A 27,969-nucleotide genomic window follows, 5' to 3' on the forward strand; every position below is an offset into this window, starting at 1 on the left:
TTACTACATAGTATGATAAATGCTATGAGCTTGGATGGGATGGGGTGAGCTTTAGGAACATAGACGGGGACTGAATTTAATCCAGAGAGGGGCTAGGGAAGGCCTTCTAGAGAAGATGACAACTAAGACTTGAAGGATGTGTAAAATCCACCTACATGAAGACAAGGAACAGGGTTTCATGCAGAAAGAAAAACACATGCAAAGGCCCAGTGGTGGGAGAGAACATGGTTTGTTAAGGGAACCCCAAGAGCCTTAAATATACCATGGGAGCCAGAGAAGGTTGTGGGTAGGGCCAGCTGCTCTGTCAGTTTTTTGTTTCAAGAAAGTCATCTCTAAAGCTGGTGTGGAGTATGGATTGAAGAGAGTGGACACTGGAGACAGGAAGAACTGTGAGGAGGCAAGAGTCCCTAAGTCTCTAGGTCCATAGATACGCATGTCTGTGTGTGTTTGTATGTCTTTGTATATGTGTCACTTAGTGTATGTGTATGTGTGCTTCCCTGTGTGTGTCTTCACGCTCCTAGGTCTTTGTTTCTGGCTCACCCCTTGCCCTGGCCTCTGAGTCTCCCAAATTCAGGTTTCCTGGTGCTGGGGTTCAGGGGCCATCACAGGACATAGGCAAGGTAGGGGCGGCCCAGCAGCTGTTGTACATGAGAGCGGTTCACTAGCCAGCAGGAAGACCAGCGGGGCAGCAGCCTTGGTGAGTCCTTTAGCAGCTTCTTGCCTAGAATCACAGGCACATCTGGGCCTTGGTGCCTCCGCAGGAATGGCCCCGTAGACCCTGCCACCAGTTGGATATCTGCGTGCTGGAACTGCCCTGAGGGAGGAAGGTGCAGAACCAGTCAGGGCACTGGCCTGAGTCCCCACTGAGAACTCTGAAAAGATCCTAATGCAGGAAATCTGAAGGAAAAGAGGGAGGGATGAGGGGAAGCAAAGGCTTGGAGGAGGGAAGAGGCTGGATGTTGTGGGAAATGAGCAACCAAATGGGACAGGAGTGTATTATGGAAGGAGTGTATCAAGGCAGCAGAAGAGGAATAGTCAGGTGTGGAGGCAGAGAGGGCAGATTGGAGGGAAGGACAGGAGGGGAGTGGGGAGGCCCAGAGGAAGTAAGAATATATGTCCAACCCAGCATCACTGCCCAAACTCTTTGGTGTGGGCCTCTGCTCAGGTTCTGCCAATGTCTTCTGACCTATAGTCTGACTTCCTGCAGTCCCCCTTCACAGAAATCCCAGAAGGATCTTTGTTACACTCATATCTGACTGTATCTTTCTCCTGCTTATAACTTTTTATAGTTCCCCACTGTCTTCAGGATAAATCCAAACTCCTCATCCGGGCATTCTGCTCTGACCACTCAGGCTCCATTTCTTCTAACCTCCATCCCTTTCCTCTACAACTTTTGGTCAGCCTTTTGGACTATGGGTCTCTCTCCTCCAGGCGATTTTTCTTTGGCTCTAAGGCTGGGCAAGGTGCTCCACTCTGGGTTCCTCCATTGCCTTGGTCTGCTTTATATCAGCACTGATAGGTCCTGGGATCACTATCCAGGTCTGGGTCTGTATTCTCCCCAGGCCAGGAGCTCCCCGAGGGTAGACCTTGGCTCTGTTTTTCTTTGTAGTTGAGGGGCGGGTAGGGCAGGGTCCTGGGTGCTCACTGGCCTTTCACCTTGGCAGAGTCTCTCTTGGGACTGGTGCTCCCTGGCCCTTCTCAGCCTCAGCAAACACTTACCCAGCAGGCCACGGGCCAAGGTGCTAAGGCCTGAGCCATTGACCACATAGAACCCCAGATGGGGGAGTTGCAGGCTGTTGGGGTGCCTGTAGCGGTGCCGGAGGATTAGGAACTCGAGGTGGCGCCCAAGGCGGAGGGTGAGGCGGGCTGCAGCAGCCACGTGGAGCTCCAGCTGGGACCTCTTCAGCAGGGCAGGCTGGTCCCAGGACAGAAGCAAGGTACCCTCGCCTTGCACAGATATGGAATTGCGAGTGATGTTGATAGTGTAGGCCCGGGGTTTGTCTGTGGTGACTGTGATGATCTGAAAGTAGGTACGGATCTGGTCCCTGTGGCCTGGCCTTGGTGGTGCCCCAAGCAGCTGTCCATGCACATGCAGCCCTGGAGAGAGAAGAGTCCGTGCCTGGAGCGTGGTCTTTCACATAGTCATTTATTTGGTCACCCACAGCTCAGACAGGGCCCAGGGCCCTGATTTGTGGTTAGAGAGCTAGCTCCTGGGGAAAGTGCTTCTACCACAGCCCTTCCAGCTGCTCCTTCCTGTACAATGCATGGGCATAATTGTAGCTTTCATATGTTCACCCCAGTGGGGTTGTTTGCACACATGTGTTTGCTTCTGAGTGTGTAAATTTATGTCTGATTATGTTTACATGGGTATCTCTGGACCTACCAGTACATCTGTACATATTTGGGGAAGGTGCTATGTTAGATTATCTATTTTTTTTTGGTTGTGTGTTTATGTGTGTTTCTGGATATGTTAGTGCTACATGTCTTGGTGAATAGTTTATGTTGTGTGTTCCTGGTTGTGTGTTGGTAGATACTGATGTGTATCTGGGTGTCTCATGGTGAGTATTTGTGTGCATTGGTGTGTTTTGTATGTCTAGAGTAGCAGAGTATGTGTGCCTGTGAGTGTTGAATTCCTGAGTATTGGGATGAATCTGGGGTATCAGTGCATGTATGTCTGAGTGTGCTGATGTTTGTGTCATTGTGTATATCTGAGCATGTATTGTATGTCAATGTGGATCTGGGTACATAGTTATATGTTACTGTGTGTGGGTATGGAGGATGTCAAAATATGTGTCTGGGTTTATATTTGTGTGAGTTACTGTGTGCCCTAGTGTATGTATATACATATATGTGAGTGTGTTGATGTTAGAGTACATTTATGTGTGTTTTCATGTGTCTGGGTTTTACTTGTGCTATGTGTTTGTAAGGATTAGTCCAAAGATGTCTGGGGGTATTGGACATGAGTATATCTGACTATGGTGTTATATGGAGTGGAGTCCTTGGGGCTCTCACCTGCCTTTGGGTCATCTATGAGCTGTAGCAGGTCCCCTGGGCGCCCATCCAGTGTGAAGCATATTCTCTCTTCTGAACGTGGGATGTGGACCACAAAGTGGGGGTCACCATCCACTGTAAGGCAGGAGACAAAATTCTGAGATTATGGCCTTAGAAGTAATGGGTTGGGGGAGAGGACAGGGAGAGGAGGGGAATGTAGGAGGCCATGTCTATATCCCAAGAGAAAGCCCAGCCCCATTTTCAGTGCACAAGCTGTCCTATACTCACACAGTACAGTGACAGTGGCTGGCTTACCTGAGGATGAGAAGGTGAAGATGCTTGGTAACATGCCTGCAAAGGAGAGGAGGACTGTGTTGGTAAGAGACTGATCTATCAAATTTCTAGGAACTCTGGAACACTCTGGCCTCTCAGTCATCTCCTCCCAGATACGGGTCAAATTCCTGAGCTTACATTTAAGTCTTTTCTGGAATCTAGCCCCTGTCTAGCTCTTCGCTCTTCTCTTTATGATCCAGCCCAACTGAACTATTCTTATGCATGTCCTGCCTGCTCTTTCTAGTGACCCATTGCTTTTGTTTTCCTCTGCCTGGAATGTTTTCTTTTCCTTAGCTACCAAGGATCCATTTCTAGTTATCTTTCCAGGCCAACTCAAATGCTATTTTCTCTTACTCTCTGCCTGGTAGGTAGAATCCTAAGATGGCACCCAAGATTCCCCAGTTTACACACCCTGTGAAATCTCCAGGACTGTGATATGATGATATATCACTCCCATAAAAAGGTTATGTTATGTGGTTCGGTTGACCTTAAAATAGGAAGATTATCCAGATGGGCCTAACCTAATCACATGAGCCCTTTAAATATGGGTCAGAGAAGTCAGAGAGATTTGAAGTATGAGAAAGATTTGACATGAGATTCTCCATGGCTGTATTTAAAGATGGAGGGGACCATGTGGCTAGAAATGCAGAAGAGCTCTAGGACACGAAAGTGGTCCAGGTGGCCTCTAGAAGCTGAGAGTGACTTCCAATCAACAGTCAGCAAGCAGACAGGGATCTCAGTCCTACAAACACAAGGAATTGAATTTTTCCAACAACCTGAATGCACTTGGTAGATGAGAACTTAATCTGATAGACACCTTTATTTCCATTTTTGAGACCCTAAGCCAGTGATGGCGAACCTATGACACGCGTGTCAGAGGTGACATATGCGAACTCATTTTTTTGGTTGGTTTTTCTTTGTTAAATGGCATTTAAATATATAAAATAAATATCAAAAATATAAATCTTTGTTTTACTACGGTTGCAGATATCAAAAAATTTCTATATGTGACATGGCACATATAGTTAAGTTAGGGTTTTTCAAAATGCTGACACGCCGAGCTCAAAAGGTTCGCCATCTCTGCCCTAAGCAGAGAATCCAACTAACCTGTGCCCAGACTTCTAACATACAAAAACTGTGAGATAATTAAAGGGTGTTGCTTGAAGTTACTAAGTTTGTGGTAATTTGTTAAGCAGCAATGGAAAACTACTGCATTGCCTCTCCTCTGGACTCACACAATGCCTATGAGAATGCTAACTGAATGGAAATGAAAGCTTAGGGATCTTTGTCAAGTGGAGTTCCTTGTTCACCTTTGGCTAGCCCTGCAGAGCTCCCCTGAGATTCCATGCTGCCTCCAGGTCCTCCCAGGATCTCTTCAGAATTGCCTTCCCAATGTGGATTTCCTGCCAAGTGCAAAAGAAATGGAATACATTTTTCACACTCTTAAGGCAAAGATGCTCTGGACCTACCAAAGGGCATACTTGCATTCTGATTAGGAGTGTCCTCATTGGCTTTCCAATTTGACTGGCATATTGCCAAGACTAGGACCTTATGCTCTCCACAGCATCGTAGTCTTTCAAGCTCATTTATGCTCAAAATTCTTCCTCATAGCACTCATTCATTCATTCAGGCACTGTTTAGGCATCAGGGATATAGTGGTGAATGAGGTAGTCATGATTTTTGACCTGATGAAGTTCATATTTTAATCAGGGAGACAGACATAAGTGAAATAATAATTATCAATGGTGATATCCTATATATAATAAAGAGCTAATATGCTAATTAGACCAAACAGCAGAACGACCATCCGGAAGGTCCAAGATGAAGCTGGGGCTGTGAGAGCCCACCAGGGCTGCAAGGCTGCAAGGGCCGGCCAAGGCTGTAAGGGGCTGTGAGGGCCAAGCGCCTTGCACGAGTTCTGTGCATTGGGCCTCTAGTATACTATAACAAATAATAGAGTGATTGGGGGAGTTAACACATACTTGCCATAGTCTGGGGTGGTGGGATGGGTGGAAAGGACATCTGAGTTGAGATCAAAGTCATGAGCTGGAGTGTGAGTAGCAACAGAAAAGATGAGGGTGGTAGGAAGGGGACAGGGCAAGACAGGTCAGAGAGATTATCAAGCAGAGGGAACAGCTTGAAAGAGGTCCCTGAGTGGAGGTGCAAGTGGGAGCAGGGGCCATTGGAGGGCCAGAGAGGAGGCCAGTGGGGCTAGAGTTCAGAGAGTGAGTGGGAGAAGGTGAGGTCAGAGAGGTATGGGGTAGAGAGAAGGCCATGAAGTCCATAAATAGGACTTTGGGCTTCATTCTAGGTGTGAAGGGAAAATCTTAAGGGGTTAACTAGGGAAGGGAAATGAAGTAATCTATGTGTTAAAATATCTGTTTGGCTGCTGTGGGAGAATGGCTAAGAGTTTCTCTAAAGAGAGCAGGGAGGCCAGTAAGGAGGCTGGAATAGTTGTCTAGGTGAGACACAATGGTATTCTGTCCTACAGTAGTGATCATCGGGGTAGTGAAAAGTGGGTGCGTTGGCAAATATATTAGAGGTAACATTGTCAGTAACTGAACATGGATGAGATGTTGGGAGGGGGTGGTGGTGAGGGAGAGGAGCATGTCAAAGATGTCATGCCCAAATTTGTGTCCCTGTGACTTACTGCACCCCCAAGTGATTCTAATCCTGCCCTATAAGGTCACCCAGGAAATGTCACTCCTCTCAAGAAAGCAGAATAGTGGAGTAGGGAAGCACATTCAGTCTGGGACCAGATTATGTAAATTCAAATCTCTTACTATCAGTGTGACATGGAGCAAGTTACTTCACCTCTCTGTGCTTCAGTTTCCACAGGTGTGAAATGCAGATACTAAGAATTTATTGTGAGGCTTAAATGAGGGACTAAAGTAGAGCTCAAAATGTTAAGTGTTATTATTTCACAGTTTTGGGGAAATTTAAAGATAATTGTCATCATCTTCCCTAATTTTGATACCCCTTTCATTAAACAGTGCTGTTCACACAACACAAAAGAACTAATCAGACCTTCCTTGCCCAGTGATGCTCCCATTTATAACCCCACACCCTCCCCTACTTGGAAAGCATGAGCAGTTGTTTTTTCCAACACAGCAAATGTCAAAGCCCCAGCTTGTTTCTGTTTAGCCTCCTCAGTTTTAACATCCCTTCTCTCCTAGGGCCTCATTCTGTGCTTATGTGCTGAGGCCCAGAGAAGCTAAGTAGCTGGTTCAAAGTTTCAAAATAAGCAAGCAGCTATACTATCACTGGAATCTGCACAAGTCTTGCACACTCCTAATTCCTGGTGCTCTCCATTCAGACCTCCCTCTCATGACTTTCCCTCTTGCCCATGACACTCACCATTTTCGTCAGGAGTGAGGAAGGTATAGAAAGCCGGTGGGTTCAAGGACTCCACAAACTTGGACTCCACCATTGACTCAGACAGTAGCTCCAGTTCCTCAGGGAGAATGAGCAGGCTGACTGCCTCAGGGAGGGTGCTAGAAGGCAGCAAGACTGGCAGGTTTTGGGGGCTGCCTTCTGGCATAGGCTTGGAGCTGTTGGGTAGACCCATTGTTGGTACTCCTGACACAGATGGTCCCAGAATTTCCCCTGTGCTTTGGGGCCCTGACAGTAGGCCATGCTGATGCAAGAGCCTTCCAGGGGGCAGCAGAGAGGGCAGTGTGGGGTGAAAGGGAGTAGGGATGGGTTCTCCAAGGACAGGGGTTGTTGTGTTACTGCTGGGGCTTGTGGGATTTGAGATTGTACTTGGGACTGTGCTTAGGCTCTGAGGAGGTGGGGGCCTGGGTCTGACAGGTCTGGAGGGTAATGGGGTTTTGGGTTTATTGGGGATTGGTGTCCTAGGTTTAGAAAGCAATAAGCTTGGGGAAGTTTGATGAGGTGGGACACTAGGTTTAAGAGGTGATGGGACTTTAGGTGTCTTGGGTAAGAGGATCCCAGGTCTAGGGTATGACAGGTTGCTTAGGGTCTTGGGAACAGGAACCTTTGGTCTGGTGTGTGGTGGGTATTTGGGGATCTGAAGTGTGGAGACACCAGGCCTGGGCCGTGGCAGATTTTTGGGTGACTGTGATGTGAGTACCTTAGGCTGGGGGTGTGAGGTGGCATCCAGTTTACGTTGTGATGGAGCACCAGGTTTGGAATGCAATGAAGTGACATGTTTCATAGTGCCAACTTTGGACTGGAATGGGGTTCCAGGATTCATAGGTGGAACTTGTGTCTCAGAAATTATGGGTAATAGGGTCCCAGAATTCTGGTGAGGTGGAATGCTGGGCTTCATAAGCACAAAGGCATCAGAATTTGAGGGCACAAGGGCAGCAGGTTTTGTCCTGAGAGTTGGCTGAGCCAAGGTGCCAGAATTGTGTTGTGCTGGAATTTTGGGCCTTGGGTGTGCTGGGGTGGATACGGAGCTAAGGCTTTGACCCAGGGGCTCCAAATCCCTGGAACTGCCCATCTTCTTTGTAGAGGCAGTAGTTGAGGATAAGTAAAACTTTGAGTTCACAAGCCTTGATTTGGGAGAGATCTTGGGCACCAAGGTTGGCCGGGCTGTGCCTGCCCCTAGGCCATGCCTGCTGGTGGAAGAGGGCATGATGGTTCCTGGCCCAGTTGTGGTGGAAGTCTGCCTTCTGGCCTTCTCACTGGCCTCCTTGGGCTGCACCATGACCAATGAAGTCAGAGGTGTGACAAAGTTGTATTCAAGGGACAGGTTGAGGACTTTGGCAGCCAACAAGTGACGAGTGGTGGTGTCACGGGCTCGGAAGCGTGCCTCCAGCAGTTCTCCAATGGTGACATAGGCCCAGAGGCGGCGGATGAAGTGGGCTACATTGGGGGCTGGTTCACCTGGGCAACCAAAGGCCTTCTGGCTGCTGTTGGTGGCCACCTCACTGTGGCGGGCCACGAGAAGCTGACCTTTGGGGCCACGGGCTGCCAGGTGGATGCCCAATTCCTGCTCACCTGGCTGCACCAGGCCTGCCACCACCAGCTCTGAGCCACCAAAGTAGTTGGGGAAAAGAGCCCAAGGGGAGGCCCCAACCAAGCCGCCCAGGTAGTCCAGACGCACATCTGCCAGCAGAGGCATGGAGATCTCCTCATAGAGGCCCTGCAGCTGTAGGGCTGCATCGGTGTCTTCGTATATGCGCCGGGCTGCTCCTCGATTCTCCAGGGACAGGCGACGTAGCAGTGGGAAGTCAGCATCATCCCCAAAGGCCAAGCTGAAAAGGGCCACTCTGTTGTCCAGTGCCTGACGGACATTGGAGAGGATCACACTGGGAGTCGTCACACCAGCGGTGGGCTCCCCGTCTGTCAGGAAGATGATGAGAGGGATCCTCCCCACACTGGAGCCCCTCCCAGGCTCCTGGTTGCTATGGTTCAGCACTGAAGCAGCTGCCAGCAGAGCTGTGTTGATGTCGGTCCCTAATTGGGGAGCAGACTGTGAGACCATCTTTTCTAGTTACTTCTACCCCTATTGCAGACACACTAGACACCTCACCAATTTCCTAGTCATATCACCTGATCTTTGCTCAAACTCTTTCTACTGTTTATCCTTCCCGAGTCCCCACCTCCGCACAGGCTTCCTGAGAGCGGACAGTGGGGCGCGCATGTCCTTGGCTTTTCTCACTCCCTATCTCAGACTGTGCTTTGCCTGTTTCTAGGAGGGAATGTTTCATTCTCTAGTCAGATTGGCAGCTCCTCAAGGACAGTACCCCACACTTCCAGGGCAAGAAAGGGCCGAATTGACAGGAAGCGATGATGGGTGGGGAGACTTCAGTAATTGTTTGAGAAACAATTGATCAAAAGCCAGAATCAGGACAGCAACTTACTCAAAGGCTTGGAAATAAATATCTAGATTATTGATTAAAAAACAACAACTCTTAGCAAGTTCTTCTATGTGCTTTAAAGAACAGGAAACTTAGATTTAAAGGGGGAATATGCTCTAAAACAAATGGCGAAATCAGCTGTGCTATTTCCACTAGGAAAAGAAACCCAGAGGCACTTATTTGTGTAAAATGTAATCATGATATTCCGGGCACTGTGAGAGGTGAGGTGGATGGGGGAATGAAGGGAGCATTTTAAGAATTTCCCACATCACCACAGCCTGTCCATTTGCGTGGGTAGGTCTAATACTTACAACCATCAGCTTCCATGTGGCCCAGGTAGTCCTTGGCACTGTGTACATTCTGGATGGTGGCCTGGATGGAGCCTCCAGCTTTCCAGACACTAACCGTGTCAGAAAAGGAGATGATGTTGAAGTAGTCGTTGGCCCGCAGGTCACCAAGAATCACATTCATGGCCTTTTTAGTCTGTGGGATATGGACAAAGTGAAGGAGATGGACCAAGACTTGAGGTCTTGCTCAAGTTTGAAAGGCTCTTTGTGTACAGGGTACTAAGATCTAGGACTCTCTGATCCCAACATCCTGTGGGTATAGGATTCTCAGATCAAAATGCTCTATAGGCTCTATGGCCCAAAACCCAGAACGACACTATCCAATGGCAACTTCTAGCCATGTGGAGTCTTTAAAAATGTAAATGTTAGTTAAAACCAAAGAAAAATTTTATAATTCTATTAGTTTTTTTTTCACTTGCAGTAGCCATATTTCAAGTGGCCAGTGGTTACTGGACTGGAAACTTCAGAATTTTAAAATAATTCCATCATCAAGAAGGTTCTATTGGATAGTGGTGGTCTGGAAGGTTCAAGCTCTATGCTTCCAGAGACTTAGGATTCATGTGTTCTATGGACCCCATGACCCAGAATTCAATGATTCCAGGGCCCTAAAGTTTAAGAGCTCTGTGATTCCAGGTCTTTATAGCTGTCTTTCAATGACCTTGCATGCTTGGTTCTGTTTCATCTAATCTGTTCTTCTACATCACCCTCTGTTTCTTCCAGTCTGGTCTTTTCACCAGCCCCCAGATAACCCAAATTCTATTTTGTCTCCACAACTGTTGCTCTTGTTGTGTCCTTTAGACAGCAGACCTTCCCACTTCCCCTTTACTTATTCATATTTTCACTGTTCCTTCAGTTGCTCCTTCTCTGGGCAGCCCTTCTTTGAATGCTTATTCTGACCCATGCCATTCACACCCAGCCATTCTTTTTCCCAGGCTGTTTACTGACTGTTTTATGTGGAATATTTTCATTCTCCATCCAGATATTGAGCCCTCTGAAAACAAGGCTTAGAATACTTTTTCCTCTTGGCTCCCTTCTCATGACACTACTTAGCATAGGGCTAGGCCCATAAGAATTGGGAACTGTGTTTCTAACTAGCTCTGAAGTCTATAGGGGGTTCAGTAAATAGGGCATGTGGGTTCTAGTATTAGGTACCATTTATAGGATACTTCTATGTTCAAGGAACTGTGAAAAATGCTTTAAGTGCATCAGCTCATTTAATCCTCACAGCAACACAATGAAGAAGATACTAATATTATCCTCATTTTACAGGTGATGACACTGAGGCTCAATAAACAGGGTAAATAGGTTCAAGTCTATAGGAAGTTCAGTAAATAGGGTATGTGGGTTCTTATGATGCTGGACAGTGGCAGTGAGCCACAGTTCCCAGTCAGCAGCACAATCATGAGGGTAAGCAACAGACACTCTACAGTATTTTTTTTGGATATTGTGTGTTGTGCTTTCACATCCCATCGTGTCACAAAAGGTCAGTCTATGTCATCTGTTTCTGGTGAGAAGAAGATGAGGAAGGCAATTACTCTTGAGATGAAACTCAAGATAATTGCCCAGTTGTAGGCTCATGTAAGCCCTTTGAGCACATTTAAGGCAGGCTATGATTTTTGGTAGGTTAGTTGTATTAAATGCATTTTGACATGATATTTTCAACTTATGATGTGTTTATTGGGTACATAACCCCATCATGGGTTGGGGAGCATCTGTACCTTGTAACAGAGTAGTCCCAGTTATTCCCTCCTGTCTCTTATAACATTGCTGTGATTAATTTCACTTATCAGTAGGCTATATTCACTGAATACATTATTGCTATTATTATTTTGAACAACCTGTTTTCTGTTAGATAAATTAATTAAAAAGTAAAATATTTTATGTTACCTTTATTTATTCCTTCTCTAACACTCTCCCTTTTTTAATGTAGATCCAAGTGTCTGAGATATACTATTTTCCTTCTCTCTGAAGAATTTCTTTAAAATTTACCTGTTTGAGGCAGGTCTACTAGCAATAGTTCCCTCAACTTTTGCCTGGTTGATAAAGTATTTCTTTCACTTTGGATGGATAATGATGCTGTACACAGAATTGTAGGCTAGGGTTGTTTCCCCCCCTCCCCCCTTAACACTTTAAACATTTTACTCCACTTTTTTTTTTTTTTTTGCTTGCGTGGTTTCTCAAGAGAAACCTGATGTAATTCTTATCCTTGTTCCTCCATAAGTAAAGTGTTATTTCCTATGAGCTTTTTAAAGGATTTTCTTTTTGTCTTTGATTTTCTGAAGTTTGAATAGGATGTGCCTATCTGTGGATTATTTGGTATTTCCTGTTTAGAGTTCTTTGACCTTCCTGGACCTATGATTTGATGGTTGGCATTTATTTTGGAAAATTTATATCTATTCATGCCTTCAACTATTCCTTCTGTTACTGTCTCTCTTTCTTCTCCTTCTGTTATTCTCATTACAACATATGTTACACTTTTGTAATTGGATGCAGTTACTGGATATTCTGTAGGATTTTTTTCATTTTATTCTTTGCTTTTCAGGTTGGGAAGTTTCTAGTAACATATCTTCAAGCTCATCGATTCCATGTTCAGGCTCCTAATGAGCCCATCAAAGATATTCTTCATTCCTGTTACTGTATTTTATATATCTAGAATTTCCTTTTAATTTTCTCAGCATATCTATATTTGTTTACATTGCCCATTTGTTCTTGCATGTTGTCCACTTTCTCCATTACAGCCCTTAGCATATTGGTTAATTATTTAAAATTCTCACTCTGATCATTCCAACACACCAGTCTGGTTCTGATGTTGATTTATCTCTTCAGACTGTGTATTTTCTTTTAACATGTCTTCTAAATTTTTTTATTTTATTTATTTATTTATTATTGCTTAAAGTATTACAAAGAGTATTTCTTCTAAATTTTTGTTGAAAGCCAGAGATGATGTATCAGGTAAAAGGTGCTGAGGAAAATAGGACTTTAATATCAGGTTTTCTGTTTACCTGGCTAGAAGTGAAATTGTGTTTGCCAGTTGCTGCAATTGCAGGTGTCAGAGGCTAATATTTCTTTTAGGATCCTTGTTTTTATCTCCTCTGTTTTGTCTCCTCTCCTTTGTCTTGTGTATCCCTAGAGATCCTTTCATAAATTGTGTGTAGGCTTCCAGTTATTTCAGCTGACACCTCCTATTGCTCTACAAAAGACATGTTGATATAGTGGCAATGTGTTGGGAGAGGGGAAGCATTGCATAGCTCTATCATTATGACTCACTCTTCTAGGGCAACTGTGCCCCTGGTATATGACCATCACAAGTTCTCCTCAGCTTAAGAGAAATAGGAAGGCTAGAAAGGTTTGGAGTTAGCTATATCTTTTCCTCTATAAAGAAGGCTAAAGGGAGACAATTTTCAATATCTACCTACCCCAAGTTTGGCTACACTTTGGTAAAACAAAAGTCAGTTAGCCTTAGGTCCCATGGACTCTGTGGTTCAGAACTTCAAAGTATAAAGGCTATACTGTCCCAGAACACTTGAACCTTATAACTCTAGACACCCAGAGTACCATAGCTACAAATACTGCTTCCAGAACATTAAGGATTCAGGCTCTAAAGTCAAAATCTTTTTGGCTGACTGCTGTTTCAAGGGTGCTTTGGGAGAAGGGATACAAGATTTAAGTCTAGATGGAACAGGACTCCATGGTTTCTATGCACTACAGTGCTAGCACACTGCATTTTTCTGGCTTTGAAGTAAAAAATAACAATTTAAAAGCCTGTGGCCTTGGAAATGTTCAGAGTCTAAAATGTCTAAGGTTTTATTTATGTTTTGACTCACGTGTTTGATACCAGAGCACTCTAGCTCAGAGACTCTACAATTCTGGGACCGTCTGAGCCCAGGAGTTTTGTGGTGCAGGGTCTCAATGGTTCAGGCCCCATAGTCCAATGTTTCAATGTTCCTCATGTTCTGTGGCTCCAGGTCTACAGGGCTCCTGGTATGTGAGGTACCAGGACCCTAAAGTGGGGCCAGGCCTGTAAGATCAAAGCTGGTGGGATGATAGAGTCTCTGGCCCCAGCGACCCAGGTTGCAGCTCTGCCTGCTTGTGAGACTTAACAAGGAGAGGCCTGAGAGGTCGCCAGGCTGTGTATTACCTGCTTCATCTTGGTACCAAACATGGAGCCGCTCACATCAATAACGAACACCACATTTTTCTCCACCGGTGGAAGGCCTCTGGGGGCAAAGTAGTGAATAAAATAGCCATCGTAAATCTGGACAGAAGGAACGAAAGCACAAGAACAGTGAAAGCTGATGTAAATCAGGCCCCCTCTGAGTCTCCTACACACCACCCCTTCCCGGCCTGGGCCTTATCACTGTTTCTAGTTAGAGAGGCGCGTGTGCCTGTTTCTTCCACGTCCCTCTCCTCCACCAGAACCGTGTCTCTTCTGCTCGGACTGTCAGCCCAGGACCTGCCCCAGAGCCTGGAGCCTGGCTGGGGGCCCAGGGCTCCAAGGAGCAGGATCTCTGTAAAATGTGAGTTCCTGTCCATGAGAGCTGGGCTCGCACAGTCTTGAGGGCCCCTGGGGACCTTTTGCCTGGGCTCCAGGAACTTAACTATTGTTTTAACCTCCCTCTATAGAGCGAGCCTGGGGCCCAGCTCCATGGCTGCCAGGGGCTGGGAGTAGCAGGGCCTCCCTCTCCTCCTTCAGCCTCCTTTCTGCTGTTGCTGGGCAGAGCAGGGAGGGGAGGAGGGAGCAGAGGCTGAGTGAGCTGTTTGTTCAGAGGGGATTGGTTAGACCAGGTGCAGAGGCCTGAGGCTGTGGGGGCTGTGATTGGCTGCCGCCCCCTCCCACTACTCCAAATCTCCCTGTGCAGAGCCTGGGGGCTGGGACAGCCAGGGAAGGAGAGGGGGGAGCTGGGAGGGCCCCCTGACCAGTGTCAGCTCAGCTTAGGGAAGTATGGGCTTGCTGAGGGTCTGAGCTGCCCAGCAGCCTGAAGCTGGCTGTGCCCTGGGGTAAACAGCCACTTCTCGCTGCCCTGCAGGCACCCTCTGGTCACAAGGCTGGGACACTATGTCCCCTTCTCTCCGGGGATCTCAGAAGACACGGGAGGACATCTTGGCCTTCCCCGCCACCCCAGCCTTTGAGTTAATTCCCAAGTACACGTGCAGGCTCTGTGCCCACTTTTCCCGGCACCATACAGCAGTCCCCAGAGGCCTGGGCCCACCCCCCCACACCCCCCCGCAACTGCCCAAGCCAAGAGCAGAGGCCAGCAGCCCTCCTCTGCTCCTCCCCTACCTGGCTAAGCCAGAGCTTCTGGAGAAATCACACACCCATCCCTCCATGGTCCCAGGCTCAATGGTGGCCCCACACCTCACATCCTATAAGCCAGAGGCACAACGCAGGTCACCAAGCTCTCACTCACCTCAGCTGGCATGCCATCCACTCTCAGGACATATCTCCCTCCCCTCCTCATGAAGGAAGTTCAGGACGCCAGACCATGTCCCTTGGACTGCCCACCTTACCCTTGCTCAGGGTCCACATCCCCATATACCCCTTCTCTCTACTGAAAGACAAGAGAGTCCCACCCTGGACCCCATGGACTCCCAGCCTCTAGCACCTGCTCCACCAGTCAGGCCCCTGCACTCCAACCCAACCCGCATACCCTACATGGTCTTCTTTAGAATAAAAATGTTTATGTGTTTTCCATCCACTAAGACAAGCCCCATTGATCCCAATCCCCACCCAACTGCCAGCCAGCTTCTCCCCCCTGTAGCATGCCATGGAAATGATATGGGCACTCATAAGGGTCTTCTCATCTCCATCTCACTCCTGCACCGACCACAGACTGGGTCTCACCTCCACCACGCAATGACCTTTCCTCACTAAAGGCAGCAATGACCAGCTGGTTTCCAAGCTCAGGGAGTATATTTCAGTTTCCATCCAACTGCACCTCCCTGATGAGTTTCACAATGGATTATTCACTCTGATTTCTTCAAAAACCTTTTACCCTGGGACCTGAGATGGTGACCTCGCCTTATCTTCCCACCATCTCTGATATGTGTGCTTCAGTCCCTTTCTTGGGCGGCCTTTTCTCCCCCTGTCTCTTCAGCGGCGCTTCCCAATATTTCTGAACCATGGCATGCCAGAAAATGATTATGTTTGTGTAGCACAATGGAGGGAAGTGGTGGGAATTTACAGCTCTGAGCAGATTGTTGGCAGCTGGTGGGGCCGGACACCGGGAGGGTTGAGATCAATAGCCCCTTGCATGGGAATCTCAGCCTTAGCAACAGCCATCCTGGATCTGCCTTGGGGCTCTGCACATTCTCCTGGGTCATCTGGCTACCCTCTCAGTTTCAACTGCCCAGGCTCCACAGATGACTTCACGTGTCTTGCTCCAGTCCAATGTTTCCCACTCTTCCCCCTCTACAGCTGCACGCCCACTCACTATTGGACCTGCTCCCTTCGATGTCTGAAGATGCCTCCACTGGATTCTGCACAAACAGTAATTCATTTTCTGCCTCCATCCTACCCCTGAGCACCTTTGTCATTTAAGGCCTCGTCATCCACACGGTCACTCCAGATACAGACCCCAGGGTCACGCCTCAATCCTGTGTGCCCCTCCTTCCTGCACTCAACCAGCCCCAAGCTCCTCCTGGTTTCTTCCGCTGGATATCTCAGGTCCAGCCCTCCTCTCCATCCCAAACTCACACGGCCCAACCTCAGGTGTTTCTGTCATGTTTCCCTGCTTCTATTGTGGCCCCTTCCAACCATACATCTTTGCAGCTCCTGCTTGATCTGGCCTTTCTAACCAAAACCTCCTAATGTCATTCCCTCTCTTGGCTCCCTCATCACCTCAAGACAAAGGGCATGCTCCTTTCCTGCCCCTGCAGCCTTTGAACCTTTGGTCTCACCTTTTGCCATTTCTTGTGCCTGAAATCTATGCTCCAGGAACCCCAACCCACTTGAAGTTCCCTACGCACCCATGGATAGTTCCAGCCCCCCTTCTTTGTTTCATGCAAAGTCTGCCTCACAACTTGGTGTACTTCTTTACATTCTTAAAGACCAAAGTTTAAAAAAAGTCCCAGGTTAGTCTGTACTTCCTCGAGAGAGCTACCTCCTCCCATCTCGATGGCTTCCATCATAACTTGTCATTGAGAGAGCACTTCTAATCCTGTATCAGTATTGGCTCTCTGTGTTTCACCCAGAGACAGTGAATAGGATCTGTATGTGATTCACCTCAGGTTTCCAACATCAGCCAGCAGTGGGCATGACACATATTACCTTCCCAGGGTGTCCTGACTGAATGACTAAAGGGGGAGTTGCTGGCCTTTGAAATTGGGCATGCTTGAGTGGGAAAGGGAGGTGAGTTGAGGGTTCTTGGTGAGGGGATGCAGGAGTCAGGATACACCGTGGGTGGGAATGTGGGTCATCTCATTGAATGGCCAATCCCACCTATTCTACCTGCATTTCTACTCCAGGCAATGGTGAAAAAGGTATAGAATGAAGAAGCAGATAAATACCTTTACCCACACACCATGGAACAGCAGGTCAAGGCCCCTGCTGCCACCTACTGGCAGGATACCCTCAGCTCCCATTCTGAGAGGGCAAATGACTGTTATTCCCCCTACACAGCAGGCTGGCTGTGCCACAGCCCTGTGCCCCTGCACACACTGTCTCTCCTGTCTCTGCATGGAATTCCCATCACCCTACCTGCCCAGGTGGAGGCGGACTCTATTTGTTTTTGCCATGCTAATTTAAGGACAACCCCTTTAGGAAGGCTTTCTTAAAACCCTCCTCAAAGGCATCTGCACATCACCCATTCCAGCTTTATACACACTAGGACGTGTGATGCATGTTAAGGCTCCATGTATGTGTCCCCTTCAAGACTAGGACATTCTGGAGGGAGAGGAGGTTTTGTGTCCCTGGCGTCTCTGAGTTCTCAGAGTCAGTGGGGACAGCACTGGGCTAGAGTAGCTCTGCTTGGTGGAGTTGTGCCCACCTATGAATTAATGAATAACTGAGTGCATGAGGAGAGGTGTAACCAAAGGATTATATTAGCCCGAGGAAGAGAGAGGAAGTGTGAGTGGGGTGTGTTCATCAGGGAGGTGGTGTTTCAGCAAGGCCTTTCAGGACAAGGGGGACACTGGCCAGTAGGGAGAGGCGGGAGGAGATATGCCCAGGGCAGCAGAGAGTAGGAGCAAATGCTCCTACACAGATGAAAGGCAGGTTCAGGTGCTTTGGGGAGAGAGGTGTGTGGTGTGGTGGGGAGGCAGCTGGAGGGTCAGTGTGCACTGGAGGCAGTGAGCGGTGTGGCAGGAAAGGCAGGGGGGACCAGACATCTGAGGCTGCTGTGCCATCATCCTCACAAAGCCAGGGTCTTGGGTCAGGGCTCTACCCGTCCGGTAGTGCAGGGGACCTCTGCTTATTCTTAGGATTGTGGGAGCTCAGGGTTGAAGAGATCCCTGCTTACGAAGATGGCTCTGATGAGGCAAAAGGACTTTTTAAAACTTGGAGATGGCAAGAAAGTCCAAGAGAACATGGGAGCATCAGAGCTGCAGAGCGTGTGAGAGCCCTTGAGTGTGAGAGACCTATGCCTGGCCAATAGCTCACTTTCCAAAACACGGGTGAAGACTGGGCTATGGCTTGATCCTTTTGGAAAGGGATGCATTTGGAGCTGGATTAAATTTGCACAGGTCCAGGTCCCCGTGCTCTGGGGGAGCACATGTGCCTCCCCAGTTGCGCAATCACGTGTCACCACACATCTCGCCCTGTTTCGCTAGTCCGCACTGATCCCTGGGGAAAAGGAAATGAGCCAGGCTGTTGCCCCGACCTGTGTGACTCCAGAGCTCATGCTCAGTCCATCCCCCTGGCCCCTCACCTGCACATCGCCAATGATGTCCTCCATGACAACATCATACTGGACCACAAAGTCGGCCATGATGCCTGAGCTGGAGAAGGCAGCCTGGTCCTTCAGTGTTGGGCAGAAGGTGACTCGCACACAGGTCTCTCCCTTCTCAATTCTTGTGGATGGGGGCGGGCCAGCCTCACCTGTAGGGGTGGGGAGGGGTGGGTGGGATGGCATGGAGGGCTCACTAGCAGGAAGCCAAGCAAGGGGACAGCAAAAGGAACAATACCTGGGGAGGGTGAAGAGTAAGCCCTGCGCCACCTGCTGCTCCTCCTGCCTGCAATGCCATTCCACCTGCCCAAATGCCACACTCCTTCCTCTGCAAATCCTAGAACCAGCTCTGCCTGCTCTGCCTCTGCCAGCAAGCCTACCCAGCCTGGCAGACCCAGCCCTCCCCTCAGCTCCCAGGCTCTGGGAGGCTGACCCTCATGCACACCTTTGCCCTCCATCCTGAGGCCTAGTGGCATGTCCCCAGGTAGACCAGCAGCCTGGCTCTCCTGCCAGGGGCCGTGTGTTGTGTGTTGTGGAGAGAGACAGACGCACAGACAGGGCCGGGGTTTCCTCCTGTGCCCCTTGCTGCTGTGGGAAATTGCAGCCCATCAGGGTTCTCCTCTGGGATAGAATTTCATGTGTTTTCTCCCCCTCTGCCTTCTGCCTCTCAGAATCACGTGTGTGAATAGGCCGTTCGCGCCTCATGGAAACACAGAGGACTTTCTGGTCCCGGATGTTTGCTGAGCTGGCCATAAGATCAACTCCTCTGGAATTTCAGTCCAAGACAAATGTCCTTTTAGACATGTCTCTGTGCCTCTTTTTTCCAGAAAATGGCAACTTGGGAATTCTGCCACCCGCTCCCCCTTTCTGCTACAGCTGTCAGGAAGTTTAGGGGCAAACTGAGGCCCCATACTCTCTGAGGCCCCCGCTTACATACATTCCCCTGGCTTCCTTCCTTTCAGAGGTCTTTGTTCTGTTTTTATCCCCACAGGACTGGCTCTACCCTCTGTTTTAACCTTTAAGGAGCAGGGGGAGGGAGCTGCCATTTTTAGCCTAGGGTGTAAGAGGGCAGGCTCCAAGGGCTCAGAGGCTGCCTGTGGGGCCCTGGAAACTCCTTCCCACTCTCTCAGCCTCAGTCCCCCCAGGACTGTAGCTCCTATTTCACAGGCAGTGTTTGTGGGGATTAAAAGAGACTTTATGTAAAGCATGTGAAGCCATCCTTGCATCTTAGTAATTGCTCAGTAATTCTAAGGATTGCCGTTTTCCTCAAACCTTCATTCCCCTGCAGCAGGGATTTGCAGGGAGGAGTCTTATCACACCCTCCTGGGCCCCAGGTGGCATCTCCTGATTGTGCAGATGGAGAAGGGAAGCAGAACACGTGAGGGATTTGCCTGCGCCCCCGCCTTAGGGGAAGGTCAAAGCTGGGATTGGAGCCCATGTCTGTGTGTCCATCTCTCCTTCCGTGTACCACACTGTCACTCTGGGTTATCAGGGTCAAACCAGGCAGGAGCTCCAAGCTAAAGAGCTTGGTGAGGGTGGCCACAGGCCATGGTGATTCCTCTGTGCCTGTCCACTCATCTCTCAGAGGAGGTGGGTGGGCCTGGTCAGTGGTTCTCTGACCTGGCCAGACTCCAAGTTCACCTGCCACCTGGTCAGAAACAGGTTCTTGGGCCCCTCCCCAACCTACTGAATCGGACTCCAGAAGGCGGGGTCCGGGAATCTGTACCCCTAACATGGGGGTTCTGATGTCGCCAGTCTGGCCTTCACACACCTCTAGATGAACTTACAGCAAGGCTGGCAGCCAGGACATCTCTGGCCCACAGCGCCTGAGACCACATCCTCAAGAGCAGCCTGCAGTGTATGCTCTCCGCCCACTGCCCTTCCATTCCCAGCCGTGATTCCACAGCAAAGCAAGATTTGGCTTCCACAACCCTCAGCATTGTTAACACATGATTTCATTGAGCCCACCCAGCAACCCCTCCCCTAATCTTTATTTTTTTCATGAGGAAAATCACAACCCTGGGAAGTGGTTGGACTTGCTGTTTCACACAGCTTGCAAGGATCAGGCCAAGTTTTTAACTCCCAAATCTTTAACTCCTGACATGTTTTCTTCTCATTTTTTCAATGTGAGCGCAGAGCGGAAGAGGTACTAGAAGGAAGCCCAGGGAGAAGGGGAAGCTTCCCATTCAGGGAAGGCCAGTCACATGGCTGACCCGTAGTTCTGCCCACATACTTGTGTGGGTTTTGGTGCGCAGGCGGCTGGTCCTCAGAGGTGGTACGTGAACATAGCCAATGCCCGTTCTTTCTGACACTGTGACCTCTATACTTAGCCTTGTCACCAATTGGCCAGGCCTCAGGCTCACCACCAGCTGGTACTGGCCCTGGTGCCGCTGCAGCAGTTCCTCATAGGCCAGGGAAAAAGTCACCTCTGTGCCTGCTGCCAGACTGGTGGAGATGCGGAACTTTTCTGATTCCCGGTCCCTGGGCATGAAAGGGAGGAGGGTGGGAAGGGGATGGGATGTCACGAGGGGGAGGGGAGCTATTAGATGACCTAGTTCTGCCCATCCCCGCCCCGGCCCCAGCAGACCTGACAAGGCTTCTAGTTTTACTAAGTCTCTTGCCCACAGTTAGTCATCCACTCATTAATCTGTCTCTTTCCTTCATTCACCCTACTCAATATTCTTCCTGAGAAATTCTATCAGAGGAATTCTATCATAAGGAAACTCTGCAAGTGAAAATCTGAATCTAGGATAGAACAATAGGGACTAATGATATGTTTTACAAAAAGAGTTTTCAATTAACACAGGATGCCTCTTCCCCTTCCCACAGGCCCTCACAACCACCCCTCTCCCATGCTTTAGGCTCAGCTTGTGTCAATTTGTAGTGGTCAAACGTAATATTTACGTGCTTGATGAAATTCTTTTGGAAGCTGGGAGGAAACATTGAAGGAACACAATACATTTCTGCCAGCAGAATGGAACTCAGTTAGGAAACAGGATTTGCTTTAGAAAAATCTCACTTGAACACAACCTTACCGGAAGGTGCCAGTTCTTAAACAAGCCACATCCTGCTGGCAGGAGGAAAGTGGAAATGGAGAAGTAAACTCCCATTTATTGAGCACCTACTCTTTTACAGGCCAAATGAACTCACGCTATCTTCATGTAATCCCATGAAGTAGAGATCATTGGCTCCACTTTACCAGAGACTGAGACCCAGAGAGAACACATGTAAGCCCCGGATCATACAGCTAAGATGTACTTGCCATGCTTCAGATCGGATGGAGCCTTACCTGATGCCTACATGAGCAGCTGTCTTTCCCTGCTGATGGGCTTCCTCATAGATTTTCTTTGCCTGATGCTTTTCTTTGATTTCTGCAATGTAGACTTTATTGTTGATGGTCCTGATGGAGCAGTAAAGAGGAAGGCCAGAAAGTGACAGAGAAATAAAAATAGATGGTCAGAGACAGAGAGAGAAAGAGACACATAAAGAAGAGGAAGGAGAAGAATGGAGGATGGGGAGAGAGAGAAAGGGCAGAAGAGTACCATAAAGCCAGAGTGAGAGCAAGAACAAGAGACAAGAGGAGAAGTGAGGGAGATAAAAACAGGTGAAGCAGTTATCATTATCTCTACTTGTCATATGGGGAAATAGAAACAGTTGGCATATGATGGACCTGATGTTAGGACTTTATGTTTCCCAAAGTGTTGAATGAATTCCATGTTTTGGCATGTAAAATAATTGTAGGTGGGACACAACTGAACGTTTTTATTATAGTTGATATGTTTTTACTGTAATGTGTATTGAACATATAAGTAGCATGTTGAACCCATGAGCTCATAGATATTGTTGCTTAGAATAAAAAGCATATCTATTTAAAGAAAATATATTAAGTAAATAATATGGTAGGTGGTACAGGTGGTAAAAATTGTGAAAGCAGAATGCAAATTGCTGCAAAGGCATCTGGCTCAGAGACTGATCGGATACTAATGGAATTGTTCACCCCTGTTTTTCCCCTTGCTCTAAGAAGGTAATAAAGTGTAAAGGACTTCAAAGAAGGGAGAGAGCACTTTTGCTCAAGTCTTCAAGAAAGGGTCCTGAGGATGTGGCCTTGGTGTTGGGCCTGAAAGACAGGGAGGATTTGGATAAATAATCCTCATTGGCATTGCCTTCTGAGTCTCCATTGATGGCTCCTTCTCTTCCTCTTTTCCCTTCTTCTCCTTCCCCTCCCTTCCCCTCCCCTCCCCTCCCCTTTTCCTTCTTCTCTCCTTTCCTCCTTTCCCTCCCCTTCCCTCCCTTAACCTCCACTCCCCTCCCTTCCTCTCCCTTTCCCTCCTCTCTCCTCCCCTCCCCTCCGCTCTTCTTTCTACCCTCACTCTCTAGGTGAGATCCTCTAGCCCTGTGGCTTTAATTATCATTTATAGAGAGATTACTCCTAAATCTATGTTTCTCAAGTGTGTACCTGTCCCCTGAACTTCAGACCTCTATAATTGCTTACTTGGTATCTCCACTAGAATGTCCAATAGGCACCTAAAGCTTCACATATTCAAAACTGAGTTGCTGGTATCTCCTCCACCTCCCCATTCTGCTCCTGCCCTGGTTTTCCTTATCTCAGGAAGTAGTTGTTCAGCTGAAAATCTTAAAGTCATGCTTGCCTCCCTTCTTCCTCTCACACTCCACATATAATCCATCAGGGAATTTGGGCTCTATCTTTAGATACATTCACAATCCACTTCCCACCACTCCTACAATTGCTACCCTCGTCCAAACTACCAACATCTTTGCTCAGATAAATACGATAGCTTCCTAACTGGCCCCCCTCTTTAAAGCATTGCCTCCTTATTATCTATTCTTTTCACACCAGTAAGAAATATCTTGTTAAATCCCAAGTCAGTGCCCCCTTTTTTTTTGCTCAGAACTCTCTGTGGCCCCCAACTCAACTGAGAGTAAAAACCAAAGTCCTCACCAGGGCTCCCAGTGCCCTATACAGTCTGGCTTACTGTCACTTCTTTAACCCCATCTCCTCCTACACTTCCCCCATTCATTGTACACCAGCCACACTGGCCACTTTGCTGTTTCTTGAATTTGTTCAGCACACTCGTGTCTCAGAACCTTTGCAAATACTATTCCCTTTGTCTGCAACACCCTTCCTCCAGATCTTTGCAAGTCTTATACCCTCACTTCTTTTAGGTCTTTGCTCAAATGTCATTTCCTCAGAGAGACATCTTTGGCCACTCTAAAGCAACACCTTCCTTCTCACATTCTATTTCCCTTGATCTACTTTCTATTTCTTTGTAGCACTTCTCATCTACAAAGTGATCTATACTCCCTTGTTTATATTTTCCTTCTCTCTTTTCTCCACTGGACTGTGGGCTTCTTGAGGGCAGGGCTTTCATCTGTCTTATTTGCCGCTGTATCCCCGTACCTAGAATATGGCTTGGCACACAGTAGGTACTCAACAATTATTTGTGGAATGGGCATTCCAGACAAACAGCACGAAAACACAGAAGGTGTTTCAGGGAACAGCAAGCAGTTAGTCAGATTTGGCTGGAGCAGAGGGGCAAGGAAAGGAGGTGTGGAGAGAAGTTTGGAGTGGTTGGGTGGGCCTAGAGAAAAAAGGACTTTGAACACCAAACTCAATAAACTCATATGGCAGTGAAAACTTGCTATGGAGAATGAGAGTCATGGATAAATCTTGAAAAGTGAAGGGTTGGGTCAGAGGTGGCCTTTGAGGAGTGCTAGGTAGCTCAGTGTCCTAGAGAACATTACTGCGACGCTGTAAGAGGCAGGAGCAGCAGTCTATTTTATAATTGGAGAAACTGAGGCACAGGTATTGGGGTGGTAGTGTGGGGGATAAAGTTATATGACCAAAGCAGCAGCTTCTGGGAACACTTGAGGAGGATATGCAGACTGCAGAAGAGACCACTCAGGCGGGAAGTGTTTCTAGGCAGCTGAAACAGACTAGTGGTTGGGCTAGTGTGGGGGTGGGTCGAACTGGCACTGCCCCAAAGTCTCCTGGAGGGGGGGTGTGTGGGGGTGTAGGGTGGAGCTGGTCTGGCAGCAACACACTGGGGTCTCTGTGTGTGTCTGTTGCCTCCAGCCAGCATACTTTCCACAGAGTCTGCCCAAGAACATTTCCTCCAGCCTGCTTTGCTTAGTTTAAAATTTTTTTTCTCTTGGTGTTTTTTTTTTTTTTTTTTTTTCCTATTGAAGCAAAAGTCCAAATTCTGTCTGAGTGCTTGGCCCTTGCATCATTTGGCCAAAAAACTTTCTGGTTAGCCCCCATACTCCATGCTTGTTTGCCTTTGGTCCCCCTGGGTCCTCCACATACAGTGATCCTGGTCCCTTCTCTTACCCATAGGAAAATCCTGCTTCCAGGAAGCCTTCCGTGACTACCCTGTACCTCTCCTCTGAAGTCAATGCCAGGAGCACACCTCTCACCTCCTCCAACCAACCGGTCCTCTCTCCAGGGTAGTGCCATCTGCCCATTAAGACCAGGCGGTTCCTGATGACAACGCCCAGGCTCCAGGCCTGCTGTTGAGGCTCATAGGCTGTTTACTGCACAAGCCCCCCCCCACACACACACACCGCTCCCCTGCCTTGCCAGGAGGGAATCTGAGCAAAGGCTGAAACTCTGCCTGTGCCAGCCTCACTCATCTGCCAAATCTGAGTCCCTCTCCCCAAAGCCAAGCACCCTTTTCTAACTCACACTAAGGTGCTATATGGGTTAATGACCCTCCCATCCCAAGCTTCCTCTTATCTGCTCCTCCTCCCATGCTCACCATATCAAGGAAGGCACTGTCATCTACTGGGTCAGACAAGCTGGGACCAGTTTACTTATTACCCATACACATCAGGCTGCTTCTTCTCTGTTATGGTCTCTCAAATCTCACTGCCTCTAGCCCTCAGCATCCCTCATGCTGCCCCAGGTTCCTAACTTAGCTCCCTGCTGCTGGGCTGGCCCCACCAGTCCACGCCCCCACTTCATTATCATCACTCCTTGCTTAAAACTTTACCAGGTCTCCTCACTATGGGCCACAGTTATGCCTACAGTGAGGTGCTCACGCTCCATGGGGTGCTGGGACAAATCATGAGTGTGTGGGAAAGGGATAACACTCTACTTATAGGGTTTCTCTTTCTCATCCTTTATGTTTTCACATATGCTTTATAATATATTTAATATATTTGCTCAGTAGTCTATTTATGTAATTTGTGAATTAACAAATATACATATTTGGGGAGTACATGGTTCAGTTTTTCCTAATGAGTGTCCAAACGCAAGACAGTTTGAGGCAATTGAGTGATGGTAGGTACTTGGTCTGGGATGGGAAGCCCTCCACCACCAAGTCTTTCTTATCTCTCCAGTCTCACATCTGACCTCTGTCTTCCCTACACTTGTGCCCTACACTCCAGTGACACTGAGGTCCCTGCAGTTCCCCTAATGAGGGAACATTTATTTGCCCCTGGATTCCTTTTGTCCACATTCCCCAGCATTGCCCCAACCCTGCTTGCCTGGTGAACATCTCATATTTCAAGACTCAGTTTAGGTGTCATCTTTGTGAGGCTTTCTTTGAGTGTCTAGGGGTGGGGAACTGACCACTGTGTCCTGATAGCCCTCACCATTCCTACCATCCTATACTCACTTCTCTTTGTTTCCAGCAATTTTATTAAGATGATCTCTTTCCTTGTCCATGTCCCCCGTTAGACCATGGACTCTTTGGGAGCAGGGACCATGTGCAATTCATCTTCCTCTTTCCGTAGTACCCAGTGCAGTGTGAGTTACAGTCAATATCAGTGTTTGTTAAAAAATAAGTAAGCTAATATTATCAAGGACTTATCATGTGCCAAACACTGTTTTTGGCATGTATTGTCACATATATGAACTCATTTAATCCTTGAAGGTGGATTCTAATTTTATCTCCATTTTACCAATGTGTAAAATGAGTCTCTGAGAAGTAACTTGTCCTGAGTCCCATAGCTGGCAGAGCCAGGATTCAAACTCAAGAAGTCTGACCTCAGAGTGCACGCTCTTCATCACTGTGCTCTGCTAAAAAGACAAAGAACGAACGAATGTATGCACGAATGAATGAAGCGGCGAGCTTGGAAGCAGACTTACATAGTAAAATTGGAGATAAAGGCCAGGCGAGGCAGATCCAGGTCAAAGATGGCTTCATGGGCCTCAGCATGTGGATTGAACAGGACAGAAGTGACCAAAGTGTGGGCATAGCGGGAAACCACAGTAGACCGCATGGAATAACTCGTCATCAACAGCTGGGAGAGAAGGCAGGAAGGTGGGTTACATAGATTCTATCACAGAAGATCACAAATCAAGGGACCTTTGAATAAGTGCGTCTTCAACTTTAATGTACACATAAATCTCCTGGAGATCTTGTGAATATGTAGATTCTCATTCAGCAATTTTTTGGTGTGGGATTCTACCTTCCTAACAAGCTCTCAGGTGACGCTAATGTTGCTGGTCCATGGATTTTACTTTCAGTAACAAGGCTTTATAATAAAACAGAGCAGCCCTGGCTGGGAGGCTTAGTTGTTGGAGCATCGTTCTATACACTAAAAGGTTGCAGGTTCAATTCCCAGTCAGGGCACATACCTAGGATGTGAGTTTGATCCCTGGTCAAGGCGAATATGGGAGGCAACCGATTGATATCTCCCCCTCCCCCTGCTCTAAAAACCAATAAAAACACATCCTCGGGTGAGGATTTATATATATACATATATATGTATATAAAATATACATATGTACATATATACACACAGAGCAGCTGTCATTCATTGAGCCATACTGTGCAAGGCAATGGATTATATATCTATCAATATATAATCTATCTATCATCTATCTATCTAATCTTCCTCTTCAAGAGCTCAGGTGTAAAGAATTACTCTTGATAAGTGCAATTAGACAACTAAAACATAATGAGCATTTGGCATCCATAATCTTATTTAATACCCACATTGGCTCTATGAGCTAGCCACTATTATTGGCCATATTTTATGGATGTGTTAACTGGGCCCAGAGGCTGAGGTCACACAGCAAGTAAGATATTGATCTTCTTCCTCATCTTTCCTGAAGCCGTGGTCTCTCCATGTGCCCACACATAACGCACACCTACTTTATTCTCAGTGGAAATGAGGGCAGTTGGGATCACATGGACCTAGGTTCAAATTCTGGTTCTGCCACTTCCTGTGTCCTAACCTCAGAGCCTGTGTATCCTCATCTGTGTGATGGAGTTAGTCAAGCCTATGTCCCTGGGAAACTGTCAGGACTAGATGAAATCATAACTAAGGTTCCTAATGCAGCATCTGACATATGCTCAACAAATACTCTTTTCTCTGGTCCTAGATGATCAATTGTGGGTCCAAGGAAACAGATTGAATAACCTTCTCCTATCCCCGCCCCCCAAGGAGCTAATTTTCTCACAAATCCCAGAGCTTGGTTCCCTTATCCCAAAACTGACCTTTGTGCTTGATGAGGGGGGGCCAGGAGGTCCCTGGTATGTCAGTTCAAGGAGAATAGTCAGAAAAAGGCTGACACAGATGAGGCACCTCCACCCAGACATGATGCCACCTCTGGCCTGG

At 47.8% G+C, this 27,969-nt stretch overlaps 1 protein-coding gene across 1 annotated transcript; it reads right to left on the bottom strand.

The window, feature by feature from the left end:
- Positions 1–602: 602 nt before the first annotated feature.
- On the bottom strand, positions 603–27,950 carry ITIH6 (inter-alpha-trypsin inhibitor heavy chain family member 6). The gene is made up of 13 exons (XM_036304445.1): positions 27,849–27,950; positions 26,492–26,646; positions 21,671–21,781; positions 20,615–20,862; positions 18,364–18,533; positions 13,638–13,754; positions 9,464–9,635; positions 6,682–8,748; positions 4,635–4,727; positions 3,307–3,342; positions 3,013–3,126; positions 1,720–2,097; positions 603–814 (listed from the first exon to the last, which is right to left on the bottom strand). The coding sequence occupies exons 1-13, from the start codon at positions 27,948–27,950 to the stop codon at positions 603–605; spliced, it is 3,975 nt and encodes a 1,324-aa protein (XP_036160338.1).
- Positions 27,951–27,969: the final 19 nt, after the last annotated feature.

Source organism: Myotis myotis, unplaced genomic scaffold, assembly GCF_014108235.1.
Source record: "Myotis myotis isolate mMyoMyo1 unplaced genomic scaffold, mMyoMyo1.p scaffold_m19_p_4, whole genome shotgun sequence".
NCBI lineage: Eukaryota > Metazoa > Chordata > Mammalia > Chiroptera > Vespertilionidae > Myotis > Myotis myotis.

Coding starts and splice junctions, on each gene's coding strand:
- ITIH6 (XM_036304445.1), bottom strand. CDS start 27,950: ATGTCTGGGTGGAGGTGCCTCATCTGTGTCAGCCTTTTTCTGACTATT. Junction 26,647..27,848: donor CCCCCTCATCAAGCACAAAG/GTCAGTTTTGGG, acceptor CTTCTCTCCCAG/CTGTTGATGACGAGTTATTC. Junction 2,098..3,012: donor CATAGATGACCCAAAGGCAG/GTGAGAGCCCCA, acceptor TTCTCTCTCCAG/GGCTGCATGTGCATGGACAG.